We start from the raw sequence: 16,625 nt of genomic DNA, 5'->3' as shown, positions 1-16,625 counted from the left end.
GGATGCAACGGTTTTCAAACAGAAAGTTTAACAATGCCGTATAACCAGATACCAGTTTGTTGCAAATTATAACATTAATTTGGAAACAGGTACAGAACGAACATAATGGGCGTAGATTTCTAACGAAATTCACCATTGGATCCCGTTTTATTCGACGATTAACAATTCATGCGCTTTTTCAAGCCTCCTATAATCTACACGCTATAAAATTACTTATTATTGCTTTAATAAGATCGTAATGCGATGCACTTTCTTGCAGCGTTAACTGGATCTCCTGAGGACGAGATCTTCGCTTTTCGTTAAATTACCTTCGCGAGACTAAAACACGCTGTAACGCGTATAATCCGATAATATTCCCTAATTGGATGTATCAAATACACAGGACGGGGACAGTAAAGGCGTGCAAATGGCAGGTATTCGGAGTAAATTGTTAATTAAAATAGTTATAGAAAGCTGTTAAGCAAAGCTGTTTGAAGTCAAAGTAACGGCACTTGTTAAACTTATATCGCGTTTACTGCTTCCTTATTGCCTCGAACAATGTAAACTTTAAATTGCATTTTCAACTGTGCATCATTTTATTGCAGTTACCCAGGCTACCGTGGATGGTTAACGATCAACTATACCTGTGTCGCTATCAGTGCATTAATATTGAAAGAAAACTCTTCGGGACTCATTAAAAAAAATAGAAGCCTATTTTCGTTTCGTTTTGCAGGGGACCAGTACTCGATCCACCAGTTTTCTAGAATCCCGTACGCTGGATTTCGAAGCCATCGCTAAGTATCCCTTTTCCCACGAGGATGGCCAGTTAACGACAAATTAATTACCTTGCTCCGGACCAGCCTGGACAACCTTGGACTGCTTGGGCTGCCCGTTCAGCGGCGTCTCTTTCCTGAGGGCTGCGGCTGCAGGCACGAATCCGTTGGCCATTTGGGGCGCCGCGACGCCAGAGGGGGCCAATCCCTGTACAGCGGCGTTGGCGCGATCCTCCGTGTAAAGCAGAAAGCACACGGTGGCCCAAACCGCCGTGACCAGGACGGCCACCTTCAGCCACAGGGATCTCCTCCTGGGGAAACCCATTTTTTACACTCCTCCGGGTCCTCGTTCACCCGAATCCTCTTGGTCTCCGTCACCCTGTATCCTCCCTTTCGAGCACGGTTCGATTAACTTATCGTTTTCAGCCGGCTCGGGATATCGTGTTACCTCAGCAACATCCTCTTACTTTGTCCCTCTGGTCCTCGTCTCTTTGAAATTTCGCGCGGTCCACCGAGTATGCAGAACGGTTCACGATCTTCTCGCAGAGTCGTTTTCGATCCCACGCGATCGACACTCGGTACGACTCGATACAGACTGGATCATCGTTCGACGCTCATTTCCGATTGGTCTGCGATCAGCCTGACGTGAGAGATTTTCGATTCGATGGGAAATGATATGAATTGATATGTATCTTTTCGATCCAACGTCTTCAGTGTCACCGCATGTCCGTGTCTGCTGAAACAAAAATACTCCGGTTAGATATGCGCAAGGTGACTATTCGGAGAAGTATATTACTTAAGATAACACAGTCGCCTGAAAGTTTAAAGTCGTCTTCCAAGGATAATTCTGAATACCGTAGGTGGGCTCGAGGGACTTGCAACGAGTATTAACGCGATGGCTACTGGGGTTCACGGAGCGACGAAACTTACCTGACATTGAAATTTAACGAATTGTTAATCTACCCGCGGAGTGTTCTCGACAAGGTTTGCAGAAGGAGGAACACATTAAGGAACTGTTATTATTAAGTAACTAATTAAACGTCTGAAGTTGGACAAGTTAAGTGAACACCGTTTACGTTTGGATACCGTTGGAACTTTAGATCTCTGTTTTCTGTGTAACATTCATATTCATTAGTATGCATGTTGGTCTGGTACAATAGTTTGCCAGAAATTCTCAAGTTATGTTTAATTTAGCAAGAAAAGAAAGACGATGTAACGAACGAAAATACCGACAAGTAGTATACAGGGTGTTCGGTCACCTCTGGAAAAAATTTTAATGGGGGATTCTAGAGTCCAAAATAAGACGAAAATCAAGAATACCAATTTGTTGATTGAGGCTTCGTTAAAAAATTATTAAAAAATTTCATATCATTGTGGAAAAATTATTTCCGGTTACAGGGGTCAAGTACAATCATTTTTGGTGAATAGACCTATCTTCGAAATCCTAACCATTTTTGAGAAAAAAATTCAAGAAGGTGGACAATTTTGTTGTCGAAATTGAAAAGTTTCAAATCGTTTTAAAAAAATTATTTTTAGTTGCAGGGGTCAATTACAAGCATTTTTGGTCAACAGACATACCCCCGAAATCCTACTCAGTTTCGAGAAAAAAATTCCTCACCGAAAATATAATTTCTGGCCAAAAATGTCTGCCCGAATTTTCATGCGAATCTTTAAAACGTCATAACTTCTGAACGGATTGGACGATTTTAATGTTTAAAAAAACAAACTACGCGTATTTTGGTGGAGAATATGTACAAATTGCAAAAATATTCGAAAAGTTGGTCCTTGACCCAGCAAAATGAGAAAAACCCCATAAAAATGGTTCAATTTTCAAACAGCCATAACTCCTACAATTGTGAATATATTTCAATGAAACTTTTTTCTGAAGTAGAGCTCATGGGTACCTACAAAAAAGTATTATACAATTTTTCTGTAGGGCGTCAAACAAAATTACTAAAAATGAAAAAGGAATTTTTAAGAAAAATCGACAGGGGGTGCCTAAATTTTTCAATGAAAAAAAAAATTTCAAATCGTTCTGAAAAAATTATTTTCGGTTGTGGGAGTCAATTACAATCATTTTTGGTCAATAGACATACCTCCAAAATCTTGCGCATTTTCGAGAAAAATATTCAGTATGGTCGGAAATTTAAACGTTAATAACTTTTTAACGAAGCCTTCATCAATAAATTGGTATTCTTGATTTTCGTCTTATTTTGGCGTCTAGAATCCTCCATTAAAATTTTCCCAGGGGTGGTCGAACACCCTGTATGTAAACGACTTGGAAAATTCACTTGTCAAACAACGAAAGTATCATTAACCGATTATTTAAAATATTATAATGGTTTTTCTAGACGTTATCGCGACTTTTTACCTCGTTTCTAGTATAGAATCGTGAGAAGATCCTATGAGACGATCGATCACACAGTCGTTTGTATTCTGTTAGTATAGTGGAAAGTAATACTGACAATGAGCAACGATCTTAATCGGGGAAAGTTAATCAGATGATACGTGGACTTGAATCTTATTAGAAACGAGCTCCTTTTAAAACACCTTTCTTTTCCAGTTCCATTTTTTAAAAGCTACATTTTACTTTCGGTTTTAAGAAACGATGTTTTAATTTTCTATTTTAGATTTTATACAGACAAGTCTGCTAAACTAATTAATTAGATAACTTTTAATAACTAATTCATGGACTTTCTTGTAACTATTACAATACGTCGCTTAATTAAATTTACCTTTTCTCCATATTATTAAAGGTGAACACAGTTAGTATTCGGTAGATGAGAACGGTTTCCTCGAGTTTGAACTTGAAGGTTTAATTAACGCAAAACCGAGTATCTTCCTAACTTATGCTTAAAATTATACTGTATCGTAGCGAATATCGAAGGAAATTTAGGAGCAAAACTGAGACGCCGTGAAATATTTACCAAAGACATATTTGCGGTACACTGGAACAACGTGCAGGGGAGACATACCCATAAATTAACTTACGCGAAGTAATTGAGTAATACATCACAGCCGGGATTTCATTAACCAAAGTAAATAGCCCAAGGAAAATGTCTCGGTAAAAGTTTTGATTATGCTTCGAATACAAACATTCTAGTGAAATTCAATTGCTCCAACTAATAAAGTCAATCAATTAACGATACGGAATATCGGGTATTTAAAATGCATTTATCGAAGAGGCTATATTAAATTAACGAGCTCGTTCGTATTTTAAGGATGCCCATGTTTCTGAGTTGGTCCCTTTGAAACCGTTACTCGGATATTTATGGAAATATTCAATCTCAAACGACAGGAAAAAATTTTTAACAAAAAACTATCGATCGATTCTGTCTAAAATTCGAGGCAATTAATATTCGAAAATACACGACTCTTGAGGCACGAACAGTTTCAATTTCAATTCAGAGCAAGTATGGTTTCTTTTAACTGCAAAAAGTGGCCTCGTAAGGCCAACAGATGTTAGGACAATTGAATTCAGCTGAATTATATGATTAACAAAGGCGCTACTGCGAAATGGATTAAGGAGTTTAGAAGTAGCGATAATACTGCCACGTTAGCAGCGAATAATCCATTGAATGCGACGTTACGAGAATATTAAACACTGCGAAACTCTAAATAGAACTGCAACCTGGAATTATTAATTGACCATTTACTTGTATTATCCAAAGAAAGTGTTACAAGTTGTTTTCTGAGAAATTAGCAAAAATATCTATTCCATTCTTTACTTTTTAAATTAAATAATCCAGAATCCGTAAATGCAAGATAGCATTAGTTCGTCTTTCAAGCTGTAATTTGCACTCAAATTATATACAAAAACTAATTACGTTTCACACATTCTCTCATAAATTATTAATAAAAGAGAAAACCATCGATCGAAATTAATTGCTAGACAGTGATCATTAAACATTCTCAATGCTGGGACTGCTGTGTGAACGATGGCACTCGAAGAGTGTCCTTTATTACGAACTCTTATTAAAATGTCGAGTAATTAGTCTGAAAAAGGTACTGCTAACAATCGAGTAAATTAAAGGTAAAAACAACGCGAGCACCAGCAGTCATTACGAGAGAGTTATTACAATTTACCTCCGACATTCCATGAAAAATCGTAACAACGTCAAATAGAATTAACTTTAATTTGAGAATAGCAACTAAATTACTGCCGAACATGTATTTTTACTTGTACTATTTTACAAGAGAAATTCCAAACGAAGTGCAATCCATTTTTACCAGAAACTTCGCGTCGTAAAAATCACACGATATTTAAATAAATGTTAAAATCAGTAAAAGAAAGCTTCTATGAATATTCTGTACACGAGGCACGATTAACGGGTTAATGGAATATCGTTCGCGAACGAAATAAAATATCGTATGTCCGTGTTTTTCGCGAGTAAATGCACACGCGATCCGAAAGCTCGTATTTATGAGCAGCATATTGTTTCCGTTAACTCGGTAGAGCTTAACGCCGGATTAACACCGTTTCTACCGCGATTTTCTGCGTCCCTGTTTCGACGAAAAGGTGACAAATAATTTAATTTAAAATTTGAAAACGGTGTCGAAGGAATATCTAAACGAACTTACCACTCGACTCGGATCTATCGAGTTGCAGATCCGTGGACGAGAAGAGAAGTAAATTTCCTACAAGGTTAATGAAATTTATGGTCCTTCGGAGATCGCACTAACCGTAACGAATTACCGCGAAACTTTTGAATAGGAAGGCGCACTTATTAGCCCCGGAAATCCACATCTGGTCGTTCATTAATAAGCGGAAAGCGCGTTTGCCTGTTGTACACACGAAGACAACCGGAATAATGTAAGCGGAGAAGCGCGGAACGTGCTAATGGCGTTGCGACCGGCGTAACGTTACGTAAATCGCGAAAAAGCGAAAGAAGAATGGGCAGAGCGCAATCTTTGTCCGCGATCCGGCATTAGAATGCCTACGTTCGACATCGGAGAACAAAAGATACAAGATGCACGCGTATTCAACGAGTGTATCGCGTACCGTTATGCAGACGAGATTACCTTGCGTTCGATGCAGCCTGGTGCATTCCAAAAATTTCGACGACCTCCTCCCGCCTATGCAACACCGCCTTGCTTCGAGCAAATGTTTTCATTAACTCGGCCGAATCACAGAGATTCAGTTAATTATGCAGAATTTTCTACGCCCTAAGAATTCCATAGACGATTCAAAAAAGCTGAATAATTTCATACAGAATTCAAAAGAAAATGCTCATTTAGTAAACATTAATTGCACATATTTTTTAAACTGCAAGCAAGTAATATTTACGATTTCTTCGACTTTAAATATGGAACCTAACGCCTGTCCCGTAAATCCGACGTTAAAAATTCCAAAGATTCGTACGAAGAGTACTTTTTTTGATACCAGGATCCGTCAGTGGCTCGTACCTCCGCGGCCATAATCTAGTAATATCCGTCACACGGCAACCGCGAACTTTCCATCCGAATTCCCCAAAGGAATCCCCCGATAGCGATGTTCCGTTTAAATTAAACGAGAAAGAAACGTCGACGGCGGAAGCGTTCCTGAGGGATGGAACTCGAGAGGCTGTCGAGCGCATTATCCGGCGAAGTTTAATCTCGCTCGTATCATAGTTGCATAGGTAGAAAACGTAACGCGGGGAGAAGTCGTCGGCGAGATAATTCGCGAACAGCCGGCAAAGGAACCGGACAACCGCGTTCGCGAGCAGTTTCCACGGACGGGAAGTTCCCAGTCGCGTCGAAGTCGCATAATAAATTCATTATCGGGACTTCGCGGGGCCGGGAACGTACGGTGTTGTTCCCTCTTCCAGGTCGAAACGGAATTCAACGCCGGGACGAACGAACGAGCCCCCAGGCGATTTCGCCTTGGCGAAACGAAATTGTTTCATTCGCCGCCTCGTTATGCGAGCGCCGGGATAATACGCGCCTAGTCGCATCGGCAATGAGATTAAATTCCGCTTCATAGGACGCTTGGGAGACAGGCAATTTTGACGTATTTCAATTAAACGGCTCGGCGAGTTCCAAATTCCGAATACCGAATTTCGAATTCCAAATTCTGAGTTACGTGTAATGCGGCGTCAACGAGATCGGTCGAGTGTTAACCCTTTGACATACAGTGACTCGTTACAAGTTTCTGACGTCAAGTTTACACAATCATGAGGCTATTGACCGGTCATATTAAAATCAACACATTTTTAAATCTACTCTTTTCGCACATATAAGCGATCGAAGATGCTGTGGGTCTCACAGACTCAGTTGTGTCTCTACGTAAGTATTTGAGCATGTGTGCTTGAGGATTAAGACGAGAGAAGAAGCGAAACTGAACAGGTGCATTTGTGTAAATTAAGATACATTTTCCAAAGAAAATAATATTTTTTCTGTCGTTTCCTACTTCCCCATTAATATCAATGACCACGTATGGGGAGACATTGTTTAGCCAGTTATCGGGGCGTTTACCTTTTGCCCGAGACCCGTGAAAACAAATATTCGAATACCGGGTGTGTTCCGTCGACGATCAATTTATACTGGGAAACGGCCATTGGCATTTTGCGAATCCGTCGACTCCACAGAATGGCAGTCGAGGGAAACGCGGCATTCGTGCGCACGCATAGAGTCGCTCGAGTGTCTGACGGCGGAAGCGGGCTTTCGTCGGGTGCTCTTGGCGTCGAGAATCTTTCAGGATCCGGGGAGCGCAACGGCGACGAGATTCCTCTTTCATCGTTACCCCCGGCCCCCGAGCATTGCTCGCGCCATTCCGAATGCAGCCCTCGATTCTCCCTGATACGGGTAGACGACAACTTTAGACAATTTCCGAGATTGCGTGCGCGGCGAAACTTTTCCCGGACGGCGCATAAAGCCGCGGAGCAAGCATTGTGTACACCTACTTATCGCGAACAATTCCGATTCTTGTCGCGATAGAGCGCCGCGCGGCCGCGACTGCGTAACCGCCGACAGCCCGTCTCTGTTCTAAAACACCCACGCAAAGGAGGCGATTACTCCGCCGAAATTGCTCTCACCGGGATGGGACCCGGATCCCATTGATACCACAGCCGCATTATGAACGCGACTGGAGGGCTCCTCGAACCGCGACGAGTCTATCTCCCCGTCCTGAGACATTCGCTCTTTCGATACGAACTCGTACTCGTACGCTGTAATGGGGTGGTTCACTATAAACGATAAGAAACTCCTTTCTTATCAATTTTTTCCATCTATTTTAACCAAATTTCTGTTACTTCTATCTGCGTAGTTTTAATTTCCTGTTTATTTTTACCAAGTATCGTTTTTATTATACTGTGTTTATTAAACTACTATTTTCTAATATTAACAAGACTAGCAATGGTCTAATTACAAGTCTGATAGAAAGCTTTTTAATAATAATATAAACTATACTTAGTTTCTTTCCTCAAGCGAGAGCCACTGCATCTAACTTGCCATGACCATTAACTAGTTCTGTTTTTAATTTATTCAAACATAAACCCTGGAATATCCCCAACATGTAAAAAAATGGACTTACGCTCGAATTGGTCGATTCATAAGAAACAAGTTAGTTTCATTTACAGCGAATCGCCATACGAATAGGAGTGGAAGTTTAATCGACGTCGATTAAGAAAGGGAAAAGTGTAATTGCTAAAACTGAACGTTCGCGAAGTTGAAAAGGATAGGAAGGGCTGATTACGGTCTTTCCACATTTGGACGTCGTTAGCATGAAACAACGGGAGGAAACAGCGAAAGTTATCGCAGAATGTGAATCTATAAAGAGAGAAGATACGGTTAGGAACTCGCGAGAATGGAGCCGGTAGAGGAAAGGTCGAACCATCGGACAGGACTTTTTGCCAGATCCTCTGCAAGCGGAGTTAAGGAACTTTCCCCTGGATTCGTAATACTTGCAAACTAGTTTTAATTTTATTCATGGGTACTCGTACTAATTCGGATCAGGAAGGCTATTATACTCGAATGGTCAAATATCAGAACGGTGTTTAAGCTACTGAAGATTCGGATACTCGGACAAGAAGTCCCACAGCTCTTGTCTTCTGTCGTCAAAGACTCTCCAGTTGCAGCGTTTTGTAGACAATGAAGGAAACGAGTCGGAATCGAGAGGGTCTCTGAGGTCCTCTTAGATTCACGGCACCAATTAATGGCTGAAAAGCTTCGACGCGTCCGTAATCTTTCGTTCGACAGAAAGGAGAATGTCTCGTGCGTATCAATTTTGAATAGTGCATTAAGGATAAACAACTTTTCATTCGGTACTTATGTAGTTTCTGCAGATTTTTTGTAGGGTTTCTGGTTGTTGGCTACTGCTACCCCTACGGTAGTATATCTATTCACCAAAAATAATTTTTTTAGAGTGATTTGAAATTTTTTTTTCGCCGAAAAATTTAAGCACCTACCCCCTGTCGATTTTTCCTAATAATTGGTTTTTGATTTTTAATAAATTTTTTTAGAGCTGTATGGAAATGCCGTCTAATACTTTTTTGTAGGTATCCATGAGCTCTACTTCAGAAATAAATTACATTCAAATATATTCACTACTACGGGAGTTATGACCGTTTAAAAATTGAACCATTTTTATGAGGTTTTTTTCACTTTACGGGGTTAAGGACCAATTTATCGGACATTCTCAGAATGCTTATATATTCTCCACCAAAATACGTGGAATTTGCATTTCGAAAAATTAAAATCCTCCAATCCGTCCGGGAGTTATGATGTTTTAAATGTACGCATGGAATTTCGGAGAAATATTTCTGGCCACACATGACATTTTCAGCAAAGAATTTTTTTCTCGGAAATGCGTAGGATTTTAGGGGAATGTCTATTCACTAAAAATGATGGTAACAGACCCCTGAAACCAAAAATAATTTTTTTAGAATGGTTTGAAATTTTTTAATTTCGCCGAAAACTTTCAGCACCTATTCGAATTTTTTTCTCGAAAGTGCGTAGGATTTCGGGGGTATATATATTCACCAAATATTATTGTAATTGATGCTTGCAACCGAAAATAATTTTTCCAGAGTGATTTGAAACTTTTCAATTTTGCCACCTTTCGATTTTTCTTAAAAATTTGTTTTTGATTTGACATGGGTAAGGTTTATTATTCCTATCATAAACTCTACATTTTTACTACTCTGTTTATTAATTGTACGTCGTTTCATTCATTCATGTATTTTCTAATGTATCGAAAGAGGAATCAAACCTTTAGATAATACAGATCGTCGCTGTTACAATTAATTATCTGTTGTTCGATACCCGTTGTCGCGATAATCCGACGAAAATCCTAATTTCTATTTCGTTACATCGGCGTGGATTTTCTCACACTGGTGGCAGTAAACTCCGTCGCGTGGAGTGTCGCCGATAGTAACGACCACTAAAAACCGACCGGAACCACTTCGCCACGTACGGTTCTGGCAGTCGTACGTTCGTTTCCAGGACACACGAGCCCGCAGACGCTCTTCCCCGTCGCACGTGCGGCTACTCGAGACACCGGTTCCCTCCACTTTCCGGCAAATGGAAGCTCCCGGAGCAGCCACGGAAGGAACGAGGTGGCTGCTGGCTCGCAACGAGAAATCGTCCACTTCGATTGTTAGAAATGTAATAATCCCGCGGCCGGAGTGCAATCGCTTGCACTTCGATCGACCGGGGCATTGTGTCGCGGTGTATGTACGTTCGATACTTGAGGGGGGGGAGGGAACTTCTTAACAAATTGAATTTTATTCGACCGTCTAAATGGATGGAGCGGGTAAACACGCCCGTCGTGTCGAACGATGATAAAGCGAACTTTCCACCCGCTATTGCATTTTGTCCAACGAGTTCTTACGGAATTGCTCCCGAGTCTAATAATCTTTTGGAATTTATTTGAGACTCGGGCAAAGTCGGATCGAATAAAAAAAATCCTCGAAACGTCCGAGAAAATAAATCTCGATGGGATTCGTACAGTTTAACGAAGTTACAAAAATAAGTACGATTTTAGTTTAGGTTACAATTGTTAAGACGAAAGTGCATTACTTTCCATGGAAATTCGAAGACTTTATTTCGTCCCGTTTATCTGGATTTCGGGATCGACGATCCTAATTGCGTTTCGTTCCGAGCATTCGTCGCGTGAATCGCCACGGACACACGCAACGGGAAGGATTTTCGCCAGTAAATCTCCGTGGCGCCCATCTCGTGAGATTACTTTTCTCCAAACATTTTTTTTCTCTCGTTTTACTGCGGTTCCTTCCGTGTTACGCGAAGTTACGCTGCACTGCCATGCCCGAGATAACATCACGGTCGCGTGTCCCCGTTTATTTGGGTTTCCCTGTTTTCACCGAGGGATTTCCACCCTCGTTAACCCTCCTCCGCAGTGGACAGACACTTCGTGGCCGAGCAGGCTTCCTTCTCGAAATCTGTACCGTTTTTCCTTGGACGAACTTCGCTTGCATCGATATTCAACGGATTCTGGACTTTCTCTCGGCGAAGGTTGTCCTGCGAAGTTTAATAAAAACGCTTCGTCCGAATACGCGCGTGCCTCGATCGAAATGTTTATACAGGGCAAAAAATATCAAGCAAAATTGGAGTCGGTACTGCAAATAGAAATTATTTTGGAACCTAGATTGAAATTCGGATTCGAATTCAGGGGAGAAGAAGGGAAGGAAATTCTACAACATTGAAACCGTAAAACAACATCAATTTTTATCTAACGGGGCCTAAAGAATTGTTCAATTTACAAAAGTTTCATCCCTTCGAATCTCTTGGTAGCAAACAAAAAAAAAAATACGCTATAAATCTAGTTATTACGAAACCAGAAACTTGGCCAATAAAGGTAATGTTTTAAACCCACGGTGTTTGGACGCGAGTTTGTTCGAATCGTTCCCAACGCAGACTATATCCCGATACAAAATTCCGAGTTCCAGAAACTTGGGATCCCCCGAAACGAGGAAAAGCGTCGGTGAATGGAAAAACAAGTGAAACCGTGTTGCGGGGGCCGAACGACTAAGAAAATAAGCTCGAGCTGGTTCGTCTGCGAGGCAGTTCGACGCGAGGACACCGCGCGAGAAAAAAGGATAGCGAGGATTCCGAATCTGCATGAGACTTCGGGCTGGCTGTAAAGGAGATTGGAAAAACAATCGGAGGAAGCGTTCGCGGAAAGCGCATGAAACGCGCGTACCATAGCCACGAACTAAGGACTACGCCAGATCTCGAGGCTTTTCTCCTTCTCCGCTTCCACCGTCCCTTTATTCGTTACCCGAGGCTTAAGCCTCCACTTTCTGCCCTGTTTCTTCCGTTTCCACTCTTTTCTTCGCCTAATTCGAGCGAAGTTCGCGAAACGAAGGTCAATATTGTTCTTTTGCGCTCGAGTTCGTTTTTCTTTCCCTTTGACGGATAAAGGAAGGGGCCATTTGCGCGTTGTTCGAAGCAGCAGCGTTAATGAGCGTAAATGTTTCTCGGAAGCGAAGATTTTTTGTTGTCTTGCGAAATTAGCTACTGCTACGCCCGATCCCCTACAGTTTCTTTTTTACTGGAAACTTCGAGAACACGCTGTTTTAGACTCGTTTTTTTAATCGAATGGTATGTAGATATTCAAGAACCAACGGTCTTGCGCAATCAAATTTAATTATTCCTCAGATTAGTCATTAGAATAAAATCGGATTCGACTCTTATGTCTCGGTATTACAAAATAATTAACGACGTTTGCTTTATTCGGAAAATAGTAGAATATGTAAAAGGGTTGGGAAGTAATTAATAATACAGGCATTGTGCGTGTCTGACGGAGATTAATTAAATAGGAAAAAACTACGTCGAATACTCGTTTACGACGAGAGGTTAAAAAAGAGAAAAAATTGTTTTGTAAAGCTAAATTGGCTAATTATCTTCGCAGAGTAAATCCGAGTGTAAAAAGGGTAAAGAATACAAAATAGTAATATGAAATTTCCATGTACATAATTACGACTAACAACCAATTACATTATCTCTTGTATGATAAACTGTAACAAGAAATTTGACCATTCTAGGTTATAGATCAACTTGGTAAACATTGATAGACTCAAACAGCGTTCGTATCATAAAAAAAAATAAATTTTTACAGCATGCAAATACCGGTATTGTATGTTTGAGTAATCCGATTTGTCAATCGAAAGAACCTATTATTAGAGACGTCCTAAGAAGTCTTGTTTAGAAATGATTAGAGAATTTATTACTGAACGGAACGAATGACTACGGTTGATAAAAATTACAGTAATTTCTTCGACTCGTATTTTATGCAGATATGATCCATTGCTCGCGTGAGAAAGCACAATACGTTAAATTTCACATTGAAAACAGGAGCTCCGTTAATGAAGAGTTATCGCACTCTGTTCATTTCTATCGATGCATGTATCTGAATGTAAAAGCTCTGTTGGAACATTTAACAAACAAGCAAGTCAGAAGGAATGGCCCGTTTATGACACCGCTGATACTTCGTTCAATATGCGTTAAATATTTTTCAACGCCGAACGTTGTTAATTTTAAAGTTAAATTAGTTGCAACATCGTTACGGTGTAACAATCTCGATGAACCTATAGATATCTACTTGCGTTAGCATTTTACAATGCAATTTTGTACGATATTATAATTTTGATACAAAATGCACAAACGTAGCGATAATTAGGTATCCGAATTGGTTGCATTTACCATATTTCCATAATATTGTACATTCAGGATGCATTAATTCATAAACCGTATACCATGAAATTCTTCATCCCCTTTGTCACGGTGCAGGGAATATTAGCAAGAAATTTTCTAAGCCCGCCGGTGCGCGAAATTGCATCATCGAATCAGCAGATGCTGCACCGAGCAATATTGAGTGTCATTATAGATCGTCACAGGTTTCTGAATTTTAACATTTTAAACTACGCTCTCTCGTATCAAGCTCTTAAATTTTCATCCATCTTTTCTACGTGTATTGAAAACTTAAGAGTGACCAAAACCAAACCAAAAGAAACACAATGCAAATAACCCAGGCAGCCTTTGCAAATTGAAATTAATTTCCAGCTTAGAAACTTATTCGAACGATGTGTAAATGTTCATACATTTCGTTCCCCCTGTTCTACGAATACACTTGTCTACTTACCATCAAACAAATTTAATTTACGTCAAATATTATAATCGTGCAACGAAACTAATACTGTTCGGAAACAGGAAACAATGGTCGTTCTTCTGCTTAACGGTTCCCTGCATCGGTATTAAATTTATACGATATTATAACGAACGTTAATAGAAATTTGACGTGGCTTAAACCAAAATAATCGAGCCTGATTGAATTATAAAATAATTGCGTAATTCCAGTCTCGATAACACGCACAGTCAAACTATTTGGATTTTAGCCTACCGGGCACACGATTCTCTAACGAGGAGCGAAATTATTTATTTTCATAGGCATTGAAGTTTTAGCAAACTCTGTGGGGTTATTTATTTCGTTTTGTCTTGCTGTTAATAGCGAAACGACATTCTACGTACGCGTTAAGATAAGAGTAACAAACTGAAATTGCAGTTCGCATTTATTGCACGCGGAAACGCTGCTGCGTGGCCGAAGAGGAACGGCCCTATCTAGTCCGGTTGCCAGTACCGGAACGGTTTTACGGTAATCCCTGGGAAATGTGGACATTAAACGCCCTCTCAGCGAGGATGAAGAACGGCGGCTCATATACCGACGGGCAATAAAGAGTTAACACGGTAACCGCTAATGGAATAATGGACACTCCTAGCGTGCAGACAGCGGCTGGACCATCGCCAAATACGTACTTCCCTTCCAGAATATCGGCTTGCCCTTTTTCAGCCTCTTTCTACCTCGCTCCCTAATCTGAATTACATACCTAACGGATTTCTATTCTCTCACGCACGACCGATCCCTGCAATTTATGCATTGTTCATATTTCAGAGTATCAAAGAATTATCGATGATTTTAACCCCTTGCAACATCGTAGCCGATAGAGGAAGTTAGAGAGCTCGGCAGAATGTTGAACAAACCCATTTTACTGGCTTAAATTTTCGCGCTACAGAAGACAAATTGGAACAAACGAACAATCGATAATATATTTACGTGCCGTTGCAGAGAAACGAACTAAAACGTTTACCTGCGATCTTCCGTAACTTTTCATTGACGGATCGAGCCATTCGAGCGCGCTTAATTCGATGACAAACGTTTGTCTAACATGAGTTCCCGTTTTAAGCAGAAGATCAAACAGTTTGTGTGCAAACCGACGTGGAAACTCGGGCCAAAATCGAGGTGCGTGAGGAGTCGCGTGCTCGGAGTCGGGTCATGGGTCACGGGGCCACTGCGACCCCCTCGACAAGAAGTCGGTTACGTGACTGGGGAACTTTAAGACCCGGTTGTCGACACGTTCGCCTCCGTTCCAATCCCAGAAATTCTGCTTCTAATCACTGACGAAATTTCAGGCGGAAAGAACAACGCGCGAAATAACGGGGGAAACACGCTGGGTCTCGTCGCGCAAATTTCAATTTTTGCAAAACGTTTCCCGTCGGATGGCTGCAAAGCACACGCGCTCAAAGATCATCAATGGGCTCCCTCTGGTCAAACATGCTCGGCAATCAGGCTAACGAAACGGCCATTAATCAGAAAATCAGTTTTCCGGTTTCCCCCCGGGCGGGAGAATCCGTCGACCGCGCAACGGTTTTCGAAAATACTGTGGCTGTCGGACACGGACGGGGACGACAAAGTAAATACCGCGGCACAGGGAGAAAATTAGCGACGACCATGGCTGAGAAGGGTTGAAACGACTCCTCAACTTCGGAAACTACGGTCCTCCGGGGTGGGTGTTTCGCGAATGTCCGTGGAAATTCGCGGAGGGTCGGGGGGGAGCGTCAACCGCGACGATACGACGCGGATAATCAAATTTTCGCCCGTGGGACGATTCGTGATCGATTTCACGGGCCGTCGACACCGTGAACCCGACACGACGCCCGCGCCAGGAGACGCCGCCTCCTCGAAGAGCCAGCAACCCGGGGCTAATGAATTTTCGTCGAATTAACGCCGACGTACCGTGAACAGAGCGGCAAAGGAATCCCGAGGCCGGTGAAACGCCGCTTCCCGGATGCAATTCCGACCCCCTGAAAGATTCGCGGTGCATTTATTGGCCTCGTGCAATTAGCTAGTACGGCTGCGATATGCTCAAAATGACGATAAAGCCGTTTAGCGTTGTAGCTACGATCGCAACGTATGCGGCGACACTTGTCGCGCTCGCCGGCAGAGGGCTACGTTCTCGACTACCTTTCTCGCTAGTGCTCGATCGACCGCCTATTCCTATATATAGACTCCTTGATCATTGAATGTTGTGGCTGCTACGGTTGCTTTACTCGATCACAAAGTGAAACTTGACAAGTTTATTGTTGTAATACAAAACCACTAATTAATCATATATGTTCAGATTCTCACGTCTATATTCTAAAATCTAACCTGTATAGAACATGGTTTGTCGCAATTAATAATGTTGACCATTTGTTACATTAATAAAATTCCAAGATAAATTGCTAACAGATAATATTCTTCAAGAGGTCTCCGGTAACTTGGAGTACCGGAATCTGAAGCCCGTGAAATTGACATAAATCTAATTTGTATATAGACATATCCGTTCCCGAGAATCCCCGGTGATCCGCGCCTATCATTGGCTGCCAGCGCTCTGTACACGACGAAATCGAAAAGAGCTCGACGTTTAGAGACGTTCCGCGGTTTCGTTTTCCCATCAGGAAAACCCCCCCAGTCATTTTTCCGAGCGCGACGTTTCGACGTCGAGACGTCGGGGATCTCATCTTCGCGACGAAACAAAATTGTATTCCGCGAAAGAATTTGACGCCGGGGCGTCAGTCGCGGCGAGGACCGGCTTGGAAAACGCGAGGAAATCGAATAAG

At 41.5% G+C, this 16,625-nt stretch overlaps 1 protein-coding gene across 10 annotated transcripts in view; it reads right to left on the bottom strand.

The window, feature by feature from the left end:
- Pgant9 (polypeptide N-acetylgalactosaminyltransferase 9) overlaps positions 1–16,625 on the bottom strand; it is a 322,236-nt gene that overhangs the window by 89,248 nt on the left and 216,363 nt on the right. For 6 of the 10 annotated variants that reach the window (XR_013081806.1, XM_076783691.1, XM_076783689.1 and 3 more), the window contains one exon: positions 825–1,488. Coding sequence is in view for 9 of the 10 variants with exons in the window: in XM_076783691.1 (XP_076639806.1) it covers positions 825–1,077 (253 nt within the window). In the remaining variant the exon portion in view is untranslated. Of the gene's footprint in view, positions 1–824; positions 1,489–5,333; positions 5,533–16,625 lie in introns of those variants that run through there. The other 4 variants (XM_076783693.1, XM_076783696.1, XM_076783697.1 and 1 more) reach the window with 4 other exon arrangements.

The sequence above is a fragment of the Colletes latitarsis genome, chromosome 2, assembly GCF_051014445.1.
Source record: "Colletes latitarsis isolate SP2378_abdomen chromosome 2, iyColLati1, whole genome shotgun sequence".
NCBI classification, from domain to species: Eukaryota; Metazoa; Arthropoda; class Insecta; order Hymenoptera; family Colletidae; genus Colletes; species Colletes latitarsis.
Note: the sequence above shows the minus strand (reverse complement) of the source record. Positions and strands in the feature narration are given on the sequence as shown.